Source organism: Ursus americanus, chromosome 28 (assembly GCF_024610735.1).
Source record: "Ursus americanus isolate L20-20 chromosome 28, mUrsAme1.1.p, whole genome shotgun sequence".
NCBI lineage: Eukaryota > Metazoa > Chordata > Mammalia > Carnivora > Ursidae > Ursus > Ursus americanus.
The window spans coordinates 28,481,185-28,498,910 of NC_142154.1; the positions used below are offsets into that span (position 1 = coordinate 28,481,185).

At 46.0% G+C, this 17,726-nt stretch overlaps 2 protein-coding genes across 5 annotated transcripts in view; both read left to right on the forward strand.

Annotated features, from left to right (window-relative positions):
- Positions 1-11,230, forward strand: part of SNUPN (snurportin 1) — a 31,547-nt gene extending 20,317 nt beyond the window's left edge. For all 4 annotated transcript variants that reach the window (XM_045795144.2, XM_045795145.2, XM_045795147.2 and 1 more), the window contains exon 9: positions 630-11,230. In XM_045795144.2, the coding sequence (XP_045651100.1) occupies positions 630-950 (321 nt within the window). In that variant the 3' untranslated portion in view covers positions 951-11,230. The remainder of the gene's footprint in view (positions 1-629) is intronic.
- Positions 11,231-12,369: 1,139 nt separating this feature from the next.
- The window catches only part of PTPN9 (protein tyrosine phosphatase non-receptor type 9), a 75,308-nt gene continuing 69,951 nt past the window's right edge, over positions 12,370-17,726 (forward strand). Inside the window, exon 1 of the mRNA XM_045795148.2 lies at positions 12,370-13,127. Coding sequence (XP_045651104.1) covers positions 13,065-13,127 — 63 coding nt within the window. The 5' untranslated portion in view covers positions 12,370-13,064. The remainder of the gene's footprint in view (positions 13,128-17,726) is intronic.

The following is a 17,726-nucleotide window of genomic DNA, read 5'->3' on the forward strand; positions in this document are numbered from 1 at the left end:
AGGGAAGAGGTAGAGGGAAAGGGAGAAGCAGACTCCCCACCAAGTAGGGAGCCCAATGCAGGGCTTGATCCCAGGACCCTGGGATCATGACATGAGCTTAATCGACTGAGTCACCCAGGTGCCCCTATTTTTTTATTTTTTATTTTTTAAGATTTATTTATTTTAGAGAGAGAGAGCCTGAGTGGGAGGGGCAGAGGGAGAGGAAGAGAAAATCTCAAGCAGACACCATGCGGAGCATGGGGCCCAATGTGGGGCTCGATCTCACGACTCTGAGATCATGACCTGAGCTGAAACCAAGAGTCAGACACTGTGTTTTTAGGGAGGACCCCAGAACTAGCCCTAGCCCCTTTTCTTAAACACCCTCAGTGGTGGGTAAGAGGATAAAGTAGTGGGTAGCAAGCACCCTGTAAACAAGAAAGTGCTATTTATGTTTTTATTTTCTAAAATTTAGTTTTCTAGGCCATTTCTTCATTTAGAGAAATTGCATGTGTGAGAAACAATGATTCTTTTTCCTCTGGCGGTGATCCAGGAAAGGAAGTTGGCCCACTAGAGCTGCCCCTGTGTCATAGGCTCTCCTGGAAACACGGGGCCCCAGAAGTAATTTTGGTCCCTGGTTTCCCCTTTTATAGGTAGATGGACTTCTCTTCTACCACAAGCAGACCCACTATAGCCCTGGAAGCACTCCTCTGGTGGGCTGGCTGCGCCCCTACATGGTGTCAGATGTTCTTGGCGTAGCTGTGCCAGCTGGCCCACTGACCACCAAGCCAGAATATGCTGGGCACCAGCTCCAGCAGATTATTGAGCACAAGAGGAGCCAGGAAGGCATGAAGGAGAATGTCACACACAAGGCGTCTGAGAACGGACGCTATGAGTTGGAACACCTGTCTACCCCCAAGCTGAAGAGCCCTCCCCATAGCTTGGACCCCCCTGGGAGCCTCATGGAGAACTAAACAGGGTGGCTCCTTGGGGAGTCACAGGGTGGTGCTTCGTCCCAAAAAGAAGGCTGGGGAGGAAGACAGTGACAACAACAGGTTATTTCATTTTAGAGTGGACTTTTCAAAGCCACTCCAGCTGGATACAGCTTATCTCCTATCTGAAATGCTGGCTCAGACCATTGAAAGAGGTTCCCAGATCGGGTGGTCTTTGGATTTGAGCAGTAATTCCTGTGAAAAGTGTATCCGAGATATCCACAATGTAAATATATGTAATTCTTACGAAAGAAGTTGTTTGTGGTTCTTAAACTTTAGATGGTCATGACCCTCCCCCACCTCCACCCCCCAGGCTACCTAAACCATGACTGTTCAAGTCTTGGCCCATTTCACTGTTTTTAGCACTTAAGCATTCTGCTGAGTTTCCAATTGCTGCTGTTAGTAACGTCATTTTCTAAAAGGTCTTACCAGGAACTGCAGTTCTTGGTATTTGAATATGTTCCTTCTTCTGAGAAGTGTGATTTTCTTTGGTTTAGACAATGCCAGAGATAAAATGCAAATGGAGTTCATTCACAACTTCAGCAAACATTGGCCTTTCAGAAGATTAGCCCAGTGCTAGGCCCCAGTGATGTAGAGGGGCTTATGGAGATAGATAGGACTCAGATTCTGTCCTTGAGGAGTTCACCGTCCAGTTGAGGAAAGAAACCTGAACAGGGAGGTGAGAAGATTTCTTTAGGGCTGACAGATGCAGAGAGCTTGGGGCAGGAAAGCAAGGGAGGTTCTATAGAGGAGGTTGGAGCTAGACTGAGGCTCAGAGCAGGACAGAAAGTGCTCTGCAGAAGAGGGGAGCAGGAGCTTCTCACGGAGGCGGGAGAGTATGCAGTTGCCCTCTCTGGAGTGGGCCAGACTCCCTCTGTTACCTGAAGCAGGTTCAGCATGGCTCAGGCTTAAATGAGGGTTGGGGAGCTGCCCAGGAGGAGGCTGGAGAGAGAGGTGGGCCTGGGTATGTGCAGAGGTTTTAGATTTTATGTCATGGAAGAGCTTTGAGCTGGCCAGATCCATTTAGATTTGTAAACTAGGGCTCTTTGGCAGCTGTGGTAGTGGAAGATAGTGTCTAAAACTAACCAATTAGTTTCTGCTGTGTGTTCAGGAAATGTGTCCCATTTCCCATGGCCTCAATCTGCTGCTTACACTGCTTTCTACCTTTCTAGGATGTCTTTTATTGGACAAAAAGAGTTCACTATTCTACTCCGGCAATACTAGCTAGTGTCCTGTAGACAAAATTTTGGAGGGATGCAGGTCAGATCTTGTCTGACTTGCAGTTGGTTCCTTTGTGTTGATTAATTCCAGGAACAGATCTGGGCAGAAGTTGTGGTTAAGTGGAGCCGGATTACACAAATTTAGCACCCCAGTGGAACTAGCCTCAGTGTTGAGCTCTTACAGAGCTGCTCCAACTGACTCTAGAAAATCGGAGAAGGAAGACCCCCCCAACCCCCGCCCATAATGACCCTGCCGGCCGCAGATTTAAGCTTGCCTACATCAATAAGCTCTTTTCCGAATTTGGGTCAATTCTGCAATAGGAACATTGTATTCCTCTTGCCAAGAACCATATTGTCAGCTGCCTACATGCTACATGGTCTTCCCAAGGAGAATGCACTAGTCTGTGCTCTCAGCAAGCCAACTGTATCATTTCAGGAGCTGTGCATGCTAGCTAGTGTCAGTAGAGACTTGGCTGGGCTCTGCTCAGAAATAGCAAGTCTGGAGAGACTACTTCCACAAAAGGACATTCTTGGGAGACAGATGCACGAGTCACAGAACATACCAGGCAAACTTATCACCAAGCACAACTTGATATTGTTGAATGATAGCTTGAGGGATGTGTTTCAGAGGAGTGTCCCTTCTATTTTTAACTAAGGAGCCAATATTATCAATCACTGAATAGCCTGTCTTCTGGTCATATTTCTTGTGAATTGTAAAACCACCTCCTGCCACCTGTTCCAAAGATGCCTGTGTAAATAAGTTGTTGTGATTGGATATTAGTTTTCTGGCCACCCTTCCAAATAGCGGCCAGTTTCTTTTTTATGGAATTCTCTCTTCCCCATGCGGTGTGGTCTGATGGGACTGTAATCTGGGGGAACCGCCCTCCTTTAGCCAAACATCAGGCTCAGGACTCAAGATGGACCAATCACATGCCCTTAAACAAGAATCTGTATCTTGAGCAGAGGAACAAAGAAAGTGAATCCATTGGAATTCATTTATTTTGCCCTCGGAAAGGCAGGGGGTGTTGCTTGTTCTTGCTATTAAACCAATGAGTACCCAGTAAATTCTGTCTTGCTTAAATTAGCCAGAGCTGACTTCTGGGCTTGCAACCAAAGAATCCTAACTGATACCATTGCCCAGTGTAGCCTACCCTGCTTGCCTTGGCTAGAGAGCCAGCTTGGCATGAGTTAACTAAGAACTACTAGTTGAGATCACCTATTTCATCTCAAGTGCCATTGGAACTCAAGCATCTGGAAAAGAGTAGGCTTTTCAACCAGTTGATGCAACGAAAGCAGTCTTGGTTGTTTTACTGTTAACTCAGAAAGCCGTGCTGGGTTCTAATGCCTGCATCGAAGAGCTGGTGTCATCCTAATTCACTTGTGTTTGATAATAGTTTGTCTATAACCACTGGTTTTTCACTAGTTCACTTTACCCTCATGTCAGAAATCTGACTTCTGTTCCTACCACTTTTGAGTGCTCTCATCAAGGGACTGGTGGTCTCCTCTTTTCCAAATGTGAGGGACATTTCCCAGCCTTTCTCTTTCCTGACTTCAGCTGCTGTGTCTGTGCTGATGCCTTCTCTGAGCTCTAGCCCTGTCTATATAGGGCTAACTCCTTACCAGCTAACTCCTATATATGTCTAACTGCTTACCAGCCAATCTTCCAGTCACCTCAAACTTGGCATGTCCCAAACTGAACTTATCTCTCTCCCACAGTCCCTCTCAATCGTGCTCTCTTCTTGGGATCCTTGTCTTTGTTAATAGCATTTAGTCACCCCAGCTAGGAACCTAGGTATTATTCTGATGATTCCTGTTCATTTCTTACCTTTCATAGCTAGTGAGTCACCATATCCTTTAAACTCCACCTCTCTCTTCTCCATTTCCTCTATGACTTAAGGCCTTAATTCAAGTCTTCATCATCCTGGAGTACTGCCAGAGTTTCTTACCTAGTTTCCCTGCCACCAGTCCTTCCCCACCCCACCTCTAATCCACCCCTGCCACAACTGGCAGAGTGATCCTTTCTAAAAATGCATTGCTTCAAGGACTTTCCATTGCCTATAACCTTCTCACCTGCCATGCAAGTTTCTTCATGACCTGGCCTTAGTGTATCTGTCCAGCCTCATAAATTACCTTCCTTCCTTTGCTGCCAGCTCTCCAGTGATGCTGCTTTACAATTTCTTGTACAAACACTTGTGTTTCATACCACATCCGCCCACCCCCACCCCCGTGTCCCTCCTCACTCGGATTTCATTCATCTAGTAAATATATCTACTCATCTTTGGAAAACTCCATTCGACAGATACCTGGTTGAACCTTTACCTTTGCAGGTAGAATTAGCCATTCTCATGTTTGTGCCCTCCCCATCCCACTGCATATATCTCTCTCCCAAATTTAGGGATAGTCCCCAAGACCACACATAGGTTTGATAATTCACCAGAAGAACTCACAGAACTCACTGAAAGCTGTTATACTCATGGATAGAGTTTGTCATGGTAATAGGAAACAGATTAGTTAGCCGAGGGAAGAAACGCATGGGGCAGAGTCCTGAAAGTTCCAAATGTGGATCTTCCAGTTGTCCTCTCCCACTGGAATCATGAATAGCGTAACTTCCCTGGGACCTGTGTATGATAGTCCTCAGGGAGTACTGCCAACCAGACCATTTCACCTGAGCTTTGGTGTCCCAAGTTTTCATTGGGGCTTGGTCATTTGGACCTGGTTGGCTGACCTCAGTCTCCAGCCCCTCCAGAGATCTAGCTATAACATGTGATCCAAAGTCCATTTCCCCCAGTCACATTGCTAGACTATCTGGTGTGGCCAAAGACCCCCAGGTAAACAAAGTTTCTTAGGACATTTCAAAAGCTTAGAGGTTATTTCCTAGGAGCCAAGGGCAAAGGCCAACTTCTCTGTAAGCAAGGTTAAATTCCTTAGTACACGCTCCCTCTATTAGATTGCAAGCTCATTTTTTCCCCAAAGATTTTTATTGATTTATTTGACAGAGAGAGCACGCGCACAAGCACAAGTAGGCAGAGCAGCAGCAGAGGGAGCAGCGGGATCCCTGCTGAGCAGGGAGCCCAACGCGGGGCTCCATCCCAAGACCCCGGGATAATGACCTGAGCCAAAGACAGACGCTTAACCGACTGAGCCACCCAGGCGCCCCGAGATTGCAAACTCTTTCAGGTCAGAGACCTGGTCTTATTCATCTTTAGCTCCCCAGTGCCTGGCATTTATTAAAATGTTGGTTGGGTAAATGAAATGAAGAGCTGGAATGGGAGAAGGCAGTTTGAGGGACAGTCCCTCTCTTCTCTGCTGCACAGAGGAGTGACCCTGGAGAGGAGGCTGAGTGGAAGTGTGTGTTGGGCTGCTAAGGGGTGGTTGGATATGCTGCAGAGTTCTAAGAACAAGAACTATATTTCGTTCTCTGAATGTGCTTAAAAGGACAACCTGAAAACTTCTCACTACATACATTAGAGGAGGGAAAAGAAATGATCTTCATAGCTACAGATTTCCTCTCTGGTAAGGAAGTGAGCAAAAACCTCACAATACATATTTTTAAGCAGATGTGGTCATTTGTTTTACGCATTCTGATATGTAGGGCAGGAAAAGTAGACAAAAGCCTTGAGATCTTGGCAAGAGTATGGCCGCTTGTTTTGGTAAGACGCGTTGATTTCTGAGTTTCACCCACCCTGTCTTAGATGCCCAGTCTTTATGTCAAAAAAGAAATAAATTTATTTTTTTAAAGATTTTATTTACTTATTTTAGAGAGAGAGTGAGTGTGCGTACGGGGCGGGGGAAGGGCAGAGGAAGACGGGGAGAATCTTAAGCAGACCCTGCACTGAGCATGGAGCCCATTGTAGGGCTAGATCTCACAACCTTGAGATCACAATCCAAGCCGAAACTGAGTCTGACGCTTAACCGACTGCGCCATCCAGGCACCCCTAGAACCAAATTAATTTAAACTTTTTGTTTCCCCACCCAGTCCTGAGGGGTTTGGTCTTGGGTGTCGCTTTGACTGTAACTCTCCTCCCCCCGCGCCCCTCCCCAATTGGTCCACTGCAAGGCAGAGGCAAAGAGGAGGTGAGCAGTAGTGAAGATGCATCCAGAGTGGCCTCAGGCAGCAAATATCTGAGGGAAGAGACAAGAGTCCCTAATCTAGGATGCGTACATTTGTTTCTCACATCCATTCCCAGTGATAGTGATTGTTTTGAAATGTGGATTTTTGTATCTGTTTTGAGGAGACAGAAAGTGGTCAGAGGCAGCCTGAGACACTGCGGGGGGGGGGGGGAGCCTCACTATGGGGCCTAGTCCAGAGGCATTCTCCTCATCCTCAGAGACAGTATGGAACCAGAAGAGACAAAATTTGAAACCTAGAGAGTTCTTTTGGCTAAGACTTGGCACAGACCACTAGCATTTGTAGCAAGCTTCCTTCCAGCAGGCTGGCAGTCCCTTCAAGCCTCTCGCTCTGCTTTTGCCCTGTAGGTTTTCCCCACAGTCCAACTGGGGAAATAAAAGATGGAACTCCAGTCTGTCAGTTCTGCTTCTCGCTGGCAACATTAACAAAAGCTTTTGTAAGGGAGGAAGTTGAAACTGGTTCAGACAAGGTTCTATTTGTGGACTTAATTTATCCATTCTGCTCTGGACTCCCATTAACACAGATAAGTCAAAGTGAGTGAAAGCAGTGTAACTCAGATGGTACCTCCCTCTTACACTGAATGTTTTTTCATAAGCAACAAACTATCCAGGGTAACTAAATCAGTTTGGTATTCTTTGATAAAAACTGGACCTTGTTGGCAGAAAAGGATGGATCCATTCTTTCAGCAAACATTGATTGAGTACCACCTACTGTGTACAGCGTATCATACCAGGTTCTGAAGAAAGGAATGACTAAGACATGGTCCCTGCCCCCAAGGAGCTCATGGTCTAGCGGGAGAAATGGGCAAGGAAGCAAATAATTGTCATCAGAGTGTTAGGTAAACTGTAGACACAGGTGTCAGGTACAAAAGTAACATAGAATAGTGACTGATTAACCCCTGATTTCGGAGTGGCGCATAGGGTGTCAGATGAGAAAATTGTACGTGGAAAGAGACAGCTCATATTGTAGTTTAAAAAGAAAACAAAAATAAAAATGACCAAGAACAGCAATAGGGAAAGAAGTATTTTGGGTAATGGGGGAAAGTAATCTACATGGGATAAGATTTTTCACCTTCTCTGCAGAGCACACCTTCAGCCATTCTAGTGGTGATAGATTTAGCCTATGAGTAAACAAGGAAAAAAGGTCCCCCTAGACATTGGTTAGCAGTATGACCTTATTTAGCCTGAATCTGTTTGCCTTTTAGAAAAAATGCAGTAAGAATTTTTTTGGGATCTTTTATAGCCAAAGCATGTGTGTATAACACAACACATCTTTTCCATGGGCAGTAGACATTTTGGAGCCATGTTTGAGAGGAGCTTTGGATTTTATTTTTTTAATTTTTTTAAAGGTTTTATTTATTTATTTATTTATTTATTTATTTATTTGTTTGTTTGAGAGAGAGAGAGGCAGAGGGAGAGGAAGAAGCAGAGTCCCCAATGAGCAGCGAGCCTCCATCCCAGGACCCTGGGATCATGACTTGAGCAAAGGCAGACAATTAACCAGCTGAGCCATCCAGGTGCCCCATGAGCTTTGCATTTTAGAAGTAAAGATGTTTTGGGAGAAAATGTTGTAAAATTCCAATCACAGTTTTAGAAATATCTCTTTTCCGGGGCGCCTGGGTGGCGCAGTTGTTAAGCGTCTGCCTTCGGCTCAGGGCATGATCCCAGCGTTCTGGGATCGAGCCCCACATCAGGCTCCTCCTCTAGGAGCCTGCTTCTTCCTCTCCCACTCCCCCTGCTTGTGTTCCCTCTCTCACTGGCTGTCTCTGTCAAATAAATAAATAAATAAATAAAATCTTAAAAAAAAAAAAAGAAATATCTCTTTTCCGAACAAATATAAGAAAGGCAGGAGAAAATGACAAGCTAGAGGTCTCAGAGTTAAGGTGGCTATCTTTTTAAATTTTTATTTCATGTTATTTCATTTATTTTTGTAAAGTGGCTGTCTTCACTGATTCAGTCATTCAACACATTTATGAAGGGCCTGCCTACTAGGTGCTAGGCTGTAGATTCTGAGGGGCCAGGGGCCAAAAAGACAGAGGTAGTTCCTGCCTTCCTGGAGCTTATAGTCGACTAGAGTAGGCAGAGACTAGGCTGATGGACATAGAAACAAGGGCACAGTTAGAAACTGTGATCGGCTCTCTGATTAAAAAATAATAATAATAAGAGGGAGAGAGAGAGCAGCAGGGCTCTAATTCAGTTTAGGGAGTAGCCAAGGAAGATCTTGCTGAGGAAATGACTTTTGAGCTGAGACCTTAAGGATGAGTCACATTTGTCTGGTGAAGAGGGTGGGAGGAAGGAGAGGATAAGCTTTCTAGACAGAGACCTGAAACCTTTGCTTTAAAAGCAAAAGACAAAAGTACAATTCATAACACCCCATCCCCCAAGGTTCCCTCGTTGTCATTTATTTTCCACTTTCAGATTTCAGTTCATGTTAATTTAATAAAAGTGTGATTTTGGGGGTGCCTGCATGACTCAGTCAGTTGAGACTGTGCCTTTGGCCCAGGTCGTGATCCCGGGGTCTGGGATTGAGCCCTGCATTGGGCTCCTTGCTTGGTAGGGAGCCTGCTTCCCCCTCTTCCTCTGCTCCTGCTCTCTCTCACTCTCTCTGTCAAATGAATAAAGAAAATCTTTTAAAAAATGTGATTTTGTCTGTCACCTACACTCCCCCAACCCTACCCTCACCTTCCTCCCAAGGCCCTGTAGCCAAGCATTAAAAAATCTGAGGAGGCTGTATCAATACACGTGGATCTATCTGGATGTTTTTTTTTAATGAGGATAATTTCAGCTATCTCATACTGTGATGGTGAGATCAGATGAATGAAAGTCATGTAGAACAGTGCCTGGCACATGGTAGGGGCATAATAAATATGAACTTAATATTTCAGTGTATGTGTATACTATAATTTATTTACTGCGTTTCTACTGATGGGCCATTATATTGTTTCCAGTCTTTTGCTATTAGAAACCATTTGGCATCTCTAAGATTTGACTGCGCAGGATGATAATACCATACTTGATTTTGTTGGTTCAAGCCTGCAGTTAAAGGCAAGCCTTTGTACTCATTCTCCTGAGGTGACCGCTCAGAGCAAATCCAGCCAGCTCCCTTGCACTTAGTTTTGTTACCCATGTGTCTGCTCAGAAACTTCTGAACATTGTCCTGTTAGGACTGTGATAGGCAGGCAGTTCTGGAGAACTGTTCCCTTACACACCCACACGCCCACACACACAGCTGTGCCTCTGAAAACACTGCTGAGTTCTCTTTCCTAGCTCACTCTATTAAACCTTTCTCTTTATTAACTCTCTTCACCAGATCCCTGTACTAGGAGTTTGAATGCCTGGATCCAAGTTCTAGCTCAATACTTATCAATTAGCTATGGCTCTGGATAAATCACTGACCCCTGGAGTCCTGAGGATCACTAGGCAAAACTTCCCCTGTGTCCACTCAGGGGTGTGTGCCGCTCAGGTTCTGCTATTTCCTACTCCAGCTTCAACTTTTTTTTTTTTTTTTTAAGATTTTATTTATTTGAAAGAGAGAGTGAGCGAGAGAAAGAGAGCACAATTGGGGGAGGAGTACGGGAGAAGAAGCAGTGCTCCATCTGAGACCCCGGGGACCATGACCCAAGCAGAAGGCAGACAGTTAACCAACTGAGCCACCCAGGTGCCCCTCTTCAGCTTAGTACTAGAGCCATTTGCCTGCTCCGGGAGGAAAAGTATATTTAAGTTATTATTAAAATTTGGGGGGAAAAGTCGTATACCTACATGCAAAATTTAAACACAGACACACTATGCTGTTAGAAGCCCAAATAGTGGTTATTCTTGAGGAGAGTAGGGACTAGGAGGGGACATAAGAGGGACTTCGACAAGCTGGGAATGTTCTATTTCTTGATCTGTGTGCTGGTTATACAGATGAAAATTCATCATGTTGTATACTTACATTTTCTCCTTTCTGTATGTGAATTATACTTCAATAAAAAGTTAAAAAATAAAACCCAACAACTTAAAATGTACAAAAGACCATATAGGGAAAAGTCTCTCTCTCCCTTCTTTCCCCACTTGAAAGAAACGCAGTGACCTTCTTTGTGTATCCTGCCAAACCTTTTCTATGTATAAAGTTTATATGTTCTTTTTTTTTCTTTGTACAAATGACGTCATTATGTACACTATTTAAGTCTTGCTGTTTCCACTTCACAGTATATAACTCAAGAATCATTCCATATCCTTACATGTGGAAGAGACCATGTTTTCTTCATTGTTGAAACCCCAGCGGTAGCCCAGTGCATGGCATAAAAATATACTTGTTTAATAAATAGCCTGTCATCCAGAGGAGTATCTGGTGGTTGCAGTACTGAAACTGTAACTCTTGTATGGGGTGATGACCTACCTGAGACAGAAGAATCCAAGTGCCAGGGGTTATTTGTTTTCTTCATAGCGAATTATGCTCAGAGACTGAGATTATCTTTGCCAGTAATTCAACCCAGGTTCACTGCAGGAATTATAACTTATAATAGTATCTCACAAGCCAGTAGCATATAGGATAATGTCTCTTAGTAAAGATATAACATACTCTAAACCAATGAAAGATTAATTACACTATTGTTTCAGGCAAAGAGATGATGAAAGAAATGAAGTCCAAATTTAGATGATGTGTGCATTTCTACCAGTTGGTTCTTGGTAGAGTCCCTCTACCCTTAGTCCCTCTCTGCTTGGGGCATGTGGCTAGCAGTCTATGGCACCAGTGTTGGCAGGCAAAGTGGGCTGCTCTGAAGATTATCACTCCAGGAATATTTACATGTCTTGTGCCACTACCTACAAGGAGTAGCCTGGACAAGACCGGAACAGATATCCCTTCTGTTCCTCAGACTGCTGTATAGCTTAACACCACTGCTAACCGGGAGTAGCCTGGCCACAGTAGGAGCAAAGTGTCTCAAGATCTTTGGAGAGCTATTTAGGTTGACAAAGAGTAGCCTTGCCCAAACTGAACACTCTAGAGTTACTGGTCAAACCTCCTGGTTTTTAAAGTTTAAAAGTCCATCACATGATGGACAACACTGCTGTTACTATGGTGTCAGTGACGTAATGGTCCTCTCCACTCCGGGTGCAAGAGTTCGATAAGAAAGTCCTAATACCCAACTTCAAAACAATTTCATCAAAACAAATTCAAACCACAAATAACTTTGTCCAAAACAAGCTTTCAAAACGGATTTGAAATCGTGACAAGTCAGTGCACAATAATTTTCTAACCAAGGGCAACCTGAAGTTCCTATTGCAATGATGCGGAAATGAGGTGAAGTCAGAAAGTCCTAGAAGGAGCATCAGAAGCCAGAGCACCTTCCTCAATAGTCTGCAGACCTCTCCCTTGGTTCTCTCTGCTTCGGCCCTTGGGACTAGCTGTTGCTTGTTAGCTGGATCCCTTTTGGAATATTTCTTTTCGGTCTGAAGTGATACAACAACATAGCTGACAGTCCTGCCTTCCCTGTGCCTCTCAAACCGACTCCAAGACTATCCTGTAAACCGCCCCCCGCCCCAGCTTTTTGCTATGATTGCCAGAGTGAAAATCCAAGGTTTGCAAAGGTTACATGATTCCTGAATGAGGTTTGCAATCGGTCGCTGCTTCTGTGAGGGACTAAAATCAGCTATACTGGCGCGGGATTACAGGATACGGCCAGCAAAGAGAAAGAGAGCGCGAGCGCCTCGATTAGCAGGGTCTGTTCCTTCACCAGACATCCTGGACCTCGCCGGCAACGTTTGCAGGGTCTTCCAGTCCGCAAGTGACATGGAGCTAGATAAGGATTACGGGCCCCTCACACGTTGGGGGTAGCAGCAAGTAACCCCGGCGAGGTGCCCGTCAGCAGCTCGTTTTCAAACGAATGTATTCTCTTCCTCTTCCACGGAGCTGAACCGTAAAACTCACGCCCCTTTCTCCCCGGTGTTCTGTCCCCGCAGCCGGGAGTCGCCGAAGCCCCTCCCCGCGCCGGTCCCTTGGGTCTCCCCTCCCCCGCCCCCTGCTTCCCCCGCCCGGGCTCCTCTCTGTCTCCCCCTCCCGGACAGCGTCCGCGCGCAGCCGGCCCTCTCCGCCGCCTGTTTGTGAATGAGACGCTCGGTTTCTCAATGGAGCCGCGGGGGGCTCGGGCGGACGCGGCGCAGCCGCAGCGCTGGCCCTGAGCCCGGAGGGGGGCGCCTCTCCCTCGCTCCCTCTCCTCTTCCCTCCCTCCCGCCGCCTCGGCTTTTGAGGAACGGGGCTGAGAGGCCGCCGCGCAGGTCGCCGGGGCCCGCATCCCCGAGGACTCCTCCTCACGCCCTGGAGGAGCGGGAGCGCGGCCGGGGAAGGGGGACGCCGAGGAGGCCGGCGGCCTTCGGGAAATTTCCGCCGCGACCCCCCGCTCCTGGCGTAGAAAGTTCTTGAGTTCCTATTTCCTTTTTAAATCCCGCTTGACTGTTAGCTCCTCGCCAGCAGCTTGGTTTTGTTTGTTTGTTTTGTTTTCCGGGAGAGGAGGGGGAGTGCGGGGAAAGGAGCGAAGAAAATAAAAAAGGATTTCCGCCCCGAAGAGAGCCGACAGTTGTGAGAGCTTTTCCTTCAGGAGACAGAAGCGGCGTTCGCGGCCGCCGCGGCCGCCCGGCCCCGCCGGCCCCACCATGCGCGAGCCGGCCTCTGGCTGCTGAGGCGCGGAGACGCGGAAGCGGCGGCCGGCGGCACCCGCTCCCCGCGCTCCCGGGAGCGTTCGGTCGGCCGGGCGGCGGCGGCGGCGGGATGGAGCCCGCGACCGCGCCCCAGCCCGACATGGCGCCGGAGCTGACCCCGGAGGAGGAGCAGGTAAGCGGGGCCCCGGCCGCGGCGGTGGGTGTGTCCGGACCCCCGAGGCCTAGGCCGGCCTCTGCTCCCCGAGGCCGCGCGCTCCACGGCCCCCGGCCCGCCGGTGCCCCTTCCCCCGGCGACCGCGCCCCAGGCCGTCAACACGCGACCCGGGGGACGCAGCTGGACGCGGCTCCCGGCCTCTTCTGTTCCTGAGGCTTGCGGGCCTCACATCGCCCCCTCCCCTCATTCCCGTGGTAATTAAAGTTCCTCGGACCGGGGGGCCTGCCTGCTCCTCTGACCACCCCCAACCCTCGACATTTGCTGAACACCTACTTGTGTCTGGTCCCTACACCCCTATAAATGTTCAGCTTCTTTCCTTGAGGGTTTGTGGTTTTTTTAAGGACAGGCAAAGCCCCAGTTTGGGGGGAGGGCTCCTGCGGGTACCATCCCCCCTCCCGAGGAGAGTGGTGATAGGCACTGGGTACACAGATGCCTTAGATTTTCAGATGAGCCCTTCAGGCTGCGGCAGGCCTACTTAGGCAGATTCTGGAAGATCCAGGCCTTTTCATGCTCCCGAAGTCCCTCGCCTGGACCGCTCTCAGCTCTCTCAGACTGGGCACATCCCTTCACCCCCACTTCCCTGCCCCCCATCTCATCTCGCTGTCTCCATCTTTCTGGAGCCTACATTGAGCTCCATTGTCCCTTAAAGCTTATGACCTTCAGTTCCCAGAAGGAAGTGGTTTGCGGTGTCATTCTGGGGGTTTGGGTAAGGGAAAAGCCCAGGGGCGTTGTAACTTTCCCTCCCCCACATTCCTTCTGGGGAGACACGGACCGCTCCTTCAGAGGAAGATCGGAAAGTCTGCTAGCTGAGATTGGGAACCCTAAAGCCTTTTCACTGTCTCTTTCTTGGCACTGCCCATACCCGGCCTTAGCTATGCTCAAATATAGCCATGGTCTGATTTCATATTTTAAAAAACCAAAAACGGAAAAACAAAAACCCTGAAATAAGAAAAAGATGAACAGTTTCAAGCTCTTCAGCCCTTGTTCCTAAGGACCACTTTTGGTAGCACAGTCTCTAGGGTGGAGACAGTCTGGTTTTACAAACTAATTTTTAAAAAGCTCTTGACTTTTCTCCTGATTTGTGGAGATGACATTTTTCACATTTGGCCTCAGACCACTGTCTTGCCTTTTCATGCCTTGAGATAAAATCAGCATGGGAGAAAAAAAAGAATTCTGCTCTGTACAAGCAGTGGTAACATCCTGGTAACTGCAGTTGAGTGTTAATAAAATGCTTGTCGGGGCCTAGTGCAAGCAGGTGGCCAAGGAGCCCCTCTCCTTCCAGAATTAGGGAAATACTTCAGTACTGAGGTGTGATGTGTTAGGTTGATTTTTAAAGAGACAAAACTCATTCACTTTTCCTTAGATTAGTCAAATTTAGAGTTTCTATGTTTCTAATAATTCAAGGCCTTAGTATTCCACTATGAAAATGGCAGTAGGGTGCATATTAAAAAATTAAAACCAAAGAAAGTAAATATTTAAGTATTGATGAAGTCAGGGCTTTACCCTGCATAGAATATATACATATACCAGTGTGTTGGTAAAAATCTTTTACAGTGAATAATGTGATGAGCGTTAACAAGGACTGGATGGGAACAGTAAAATACTAAGATAAACAAGGAATGTGGCGTTTTTTTAAATCATACTTTTTCCTAAAAAAGTCAGGTTTTCTACAGGCATTTCAAAATGTTGAAATAAACATAAAAGTAGCATAATTCCAATTGTAATGCCTGATAAAATTTCATATTTTAGTTTAATATCACATAAGAGTACTCTTCACTGTTAAGATTTATTTAAAATGTTTAAGCAGCAGCAAATTCGTGTTAGTCTTATCTAAGTAGTCATCATGGGAAATGACACGATCATTCCATAATGCCGCCCCATTGCTCAAACCAGTTTTAGAACTCATTTGGAGTTGATTTCACAGCTTGTGGCAGAATCTTTGAAATATCTTCAGTGTTGGAAACATTTTTCTCTTTTGAGAGTCAATTTTATTTTTGGAAATAACAAAAAGTCTTTTGGAACCCCATATCATAAATAAAGTAGGGGATCACACTGGGTTAACACATGTTCAGGCAAAAGTGAAAAGCATTTATGCATTTAGGTCCTTTTGGGGGTAGATAACTACCTTAAAGATGTTTCTGGAGCAGATCTCTCCTGAATATAGGTATCCTTCTATACAGTCATGTGAATCAGAAACCCAGAAGTTTTCTTGGACAGTTTGCTGTCCCTCAGCCCCTGTACAAGACACATCATCAGATTTTCCTGAATATTTCTTGGATTTATCTACTTCCACTATGACCGTCACCCTAGTCCCCAAGCTGTTGTCATATCCTGACAGAACTTTTGCTTCCTACCTGATCTGTTTGCATTCCATTGCTCATAGTCCAGAAGGCAAAGGCAAATTGCAAATCTGATTGCATCTTCCCTTCAGCCTCTCTGCCCCTAAAATAAGCATTTATTAAACCCTGCAGTGGCTTTTCATTTCTCTTGGGATGTTACAGTTCTTGAACATGGTCTGCAATGCCTCAGCCCCTGTGTGATCTAGCTAATTCTCACACCTCATCTTTCCTCCAGGCACACTGGGCTTTTGGTCCCGTATTCTTGCTGTTTTCTCCTGCTACCAGGTCTTTGCACAAACTGCTTTCCTCTATCTGTAAACACCCTCCACTGTTAACTCCCTCTCAGCCTTCAGCTCTTAGTATTTGCTTCCTCAGGAAGGCCTTCCTTGATCTCCTCAGTTAGGTTAGATCTGTGTTACTGGCTCTTAGAGTACCATGTATTGTCCTTTATATCACTTATCACAAGTTTACACTATTGTGGGATTGCATGACTGCAAGCTCCATGAGGATCGGAACTGCATCTGCTTTTGCTCACTATCACATGTACATTGCCTAGCATAGTGACTGGCAGTTAGTGTGTGGACATTCTGAAAATACTTGTGGAACAAAGAGTGGTTCTGTACATGGATTGTACACAGGCAGCATCATCTCCTTTCAGAGGGGCTTATAAAAATAAGGACATTGTTTATTTTGATATGCTAAGGATATTGTTCATTTTGATATATACATCTGAAGGTCATCATTATTGCTTCATAGTCTCCTTTCCTACCTAGGCATGTGTTGAACTGATATTATACCAAATCCTCATTTTTTAAAAATATTTTATTTATTTGAGAGAGAGTGAGCAAGAGAGGAGAGAGAGCACAAGCCGGGGGAGGGAGGACCAGAGAGAGAGGGAGAAGCAGACTCCCCACTGAGCAGGGAGTCTGATGCAGGACTCAATCCTAGGACCCTGGGATCAGGACCTGAGCTAAAGGCAGACGCTTAACCAGCTGAGCCACCCGGGCGCCCCCAAATCCTCATTCGTAACTTTGGTGTTCCTTGCCTTTATTTTCTCAGTTCTCGATAATTACAGAGCCTTCAGTTGAGTTACAAGAAAGTGTGCTTTGCCTTTAAGGGGCTTACATGAATAACAGTTGTTGGGTAATAACAGTAACTTTCCTGAGCTCCTGCTTTGAGTCAGGCTCTGTGCTGGGCATTTCACATACAATTAATCCTCATAAGATTGGAATTATTACCTCATTTTGCAAATAAGAAAACTCAGACTAAGAAAAGGAAGTTGCCCAAGGTCACATAGCTAGCAAGTGGTGGAACCATGATTTCCTCTCAGATCTGGGTTATTCTGCCTCCACTGCAAATGTTCCCTCTATTATACTACATAACCTCTCATGAAGCAGTTAGTCAACTCTCTAAGATGTCTACATGGGCGTAGTAGCTAATTTCGTTGGTTTGGGTATTGATAGGTACATATTTGGTTTTGATGATGCTTCTTATATATGGTTTGAAAAATGCGCAGAAGAGGGGCATGTGGGTGACTTAGTTAAGCGTCTGCCTTCAGTTCAGGTCATGATCTTGGGGTCCTGGGATAGAGCCCGGCGTCTGGCTCCCTGCTCAGCAGGAGTCTGCTTCTCTCTCTCTCTCTGCCCCTGCTTGTGTTCTCTCTCTCTTGCTCACTCTCAAATAAAGAAATAAAATCTTTTTAAAAAAATGCACAGAAGAAAAATTTTGGAAAACCTCTTTTCAGACCTATGTATTGTCAACAGTCATATTATCCAGTCTATGCAAGAAATTGTGATGAAAGTACTCTGGGGAAAAACTGTGTTCCTTTTTTTTTTTTTTTTAAGATTTGTATTTATTTCAGACAGAGAGTGAGAGAGAGCGCGAGCAGGGGGGAGCAACACAGGAAGAGGGAGAAGCAGGCTCCCTGCTGAGCAGGAAGGCCGATCATGCGATGTGGGGCTTGATCCCAGGACTTGGGATCATGACCTGAGCTGAAGGCAGATGCTTACCTAACTGAGCCACCCAGGCATCCCCCAAAAATGTGTTCCTTAAGATAGCGTTGATAGCTCTCCATTTTGAGGTGTGGTCAAAATAAAATTTAATTTTTTGCTATCTTCTTTATCTTTTGTACAAGAGAAATAACTATTCATGGAGCCAAATGTGAAGAATATTATCTCTCCAAACTTAAAAGCCAGGTGTTTTGTGTCAGGAATGCATT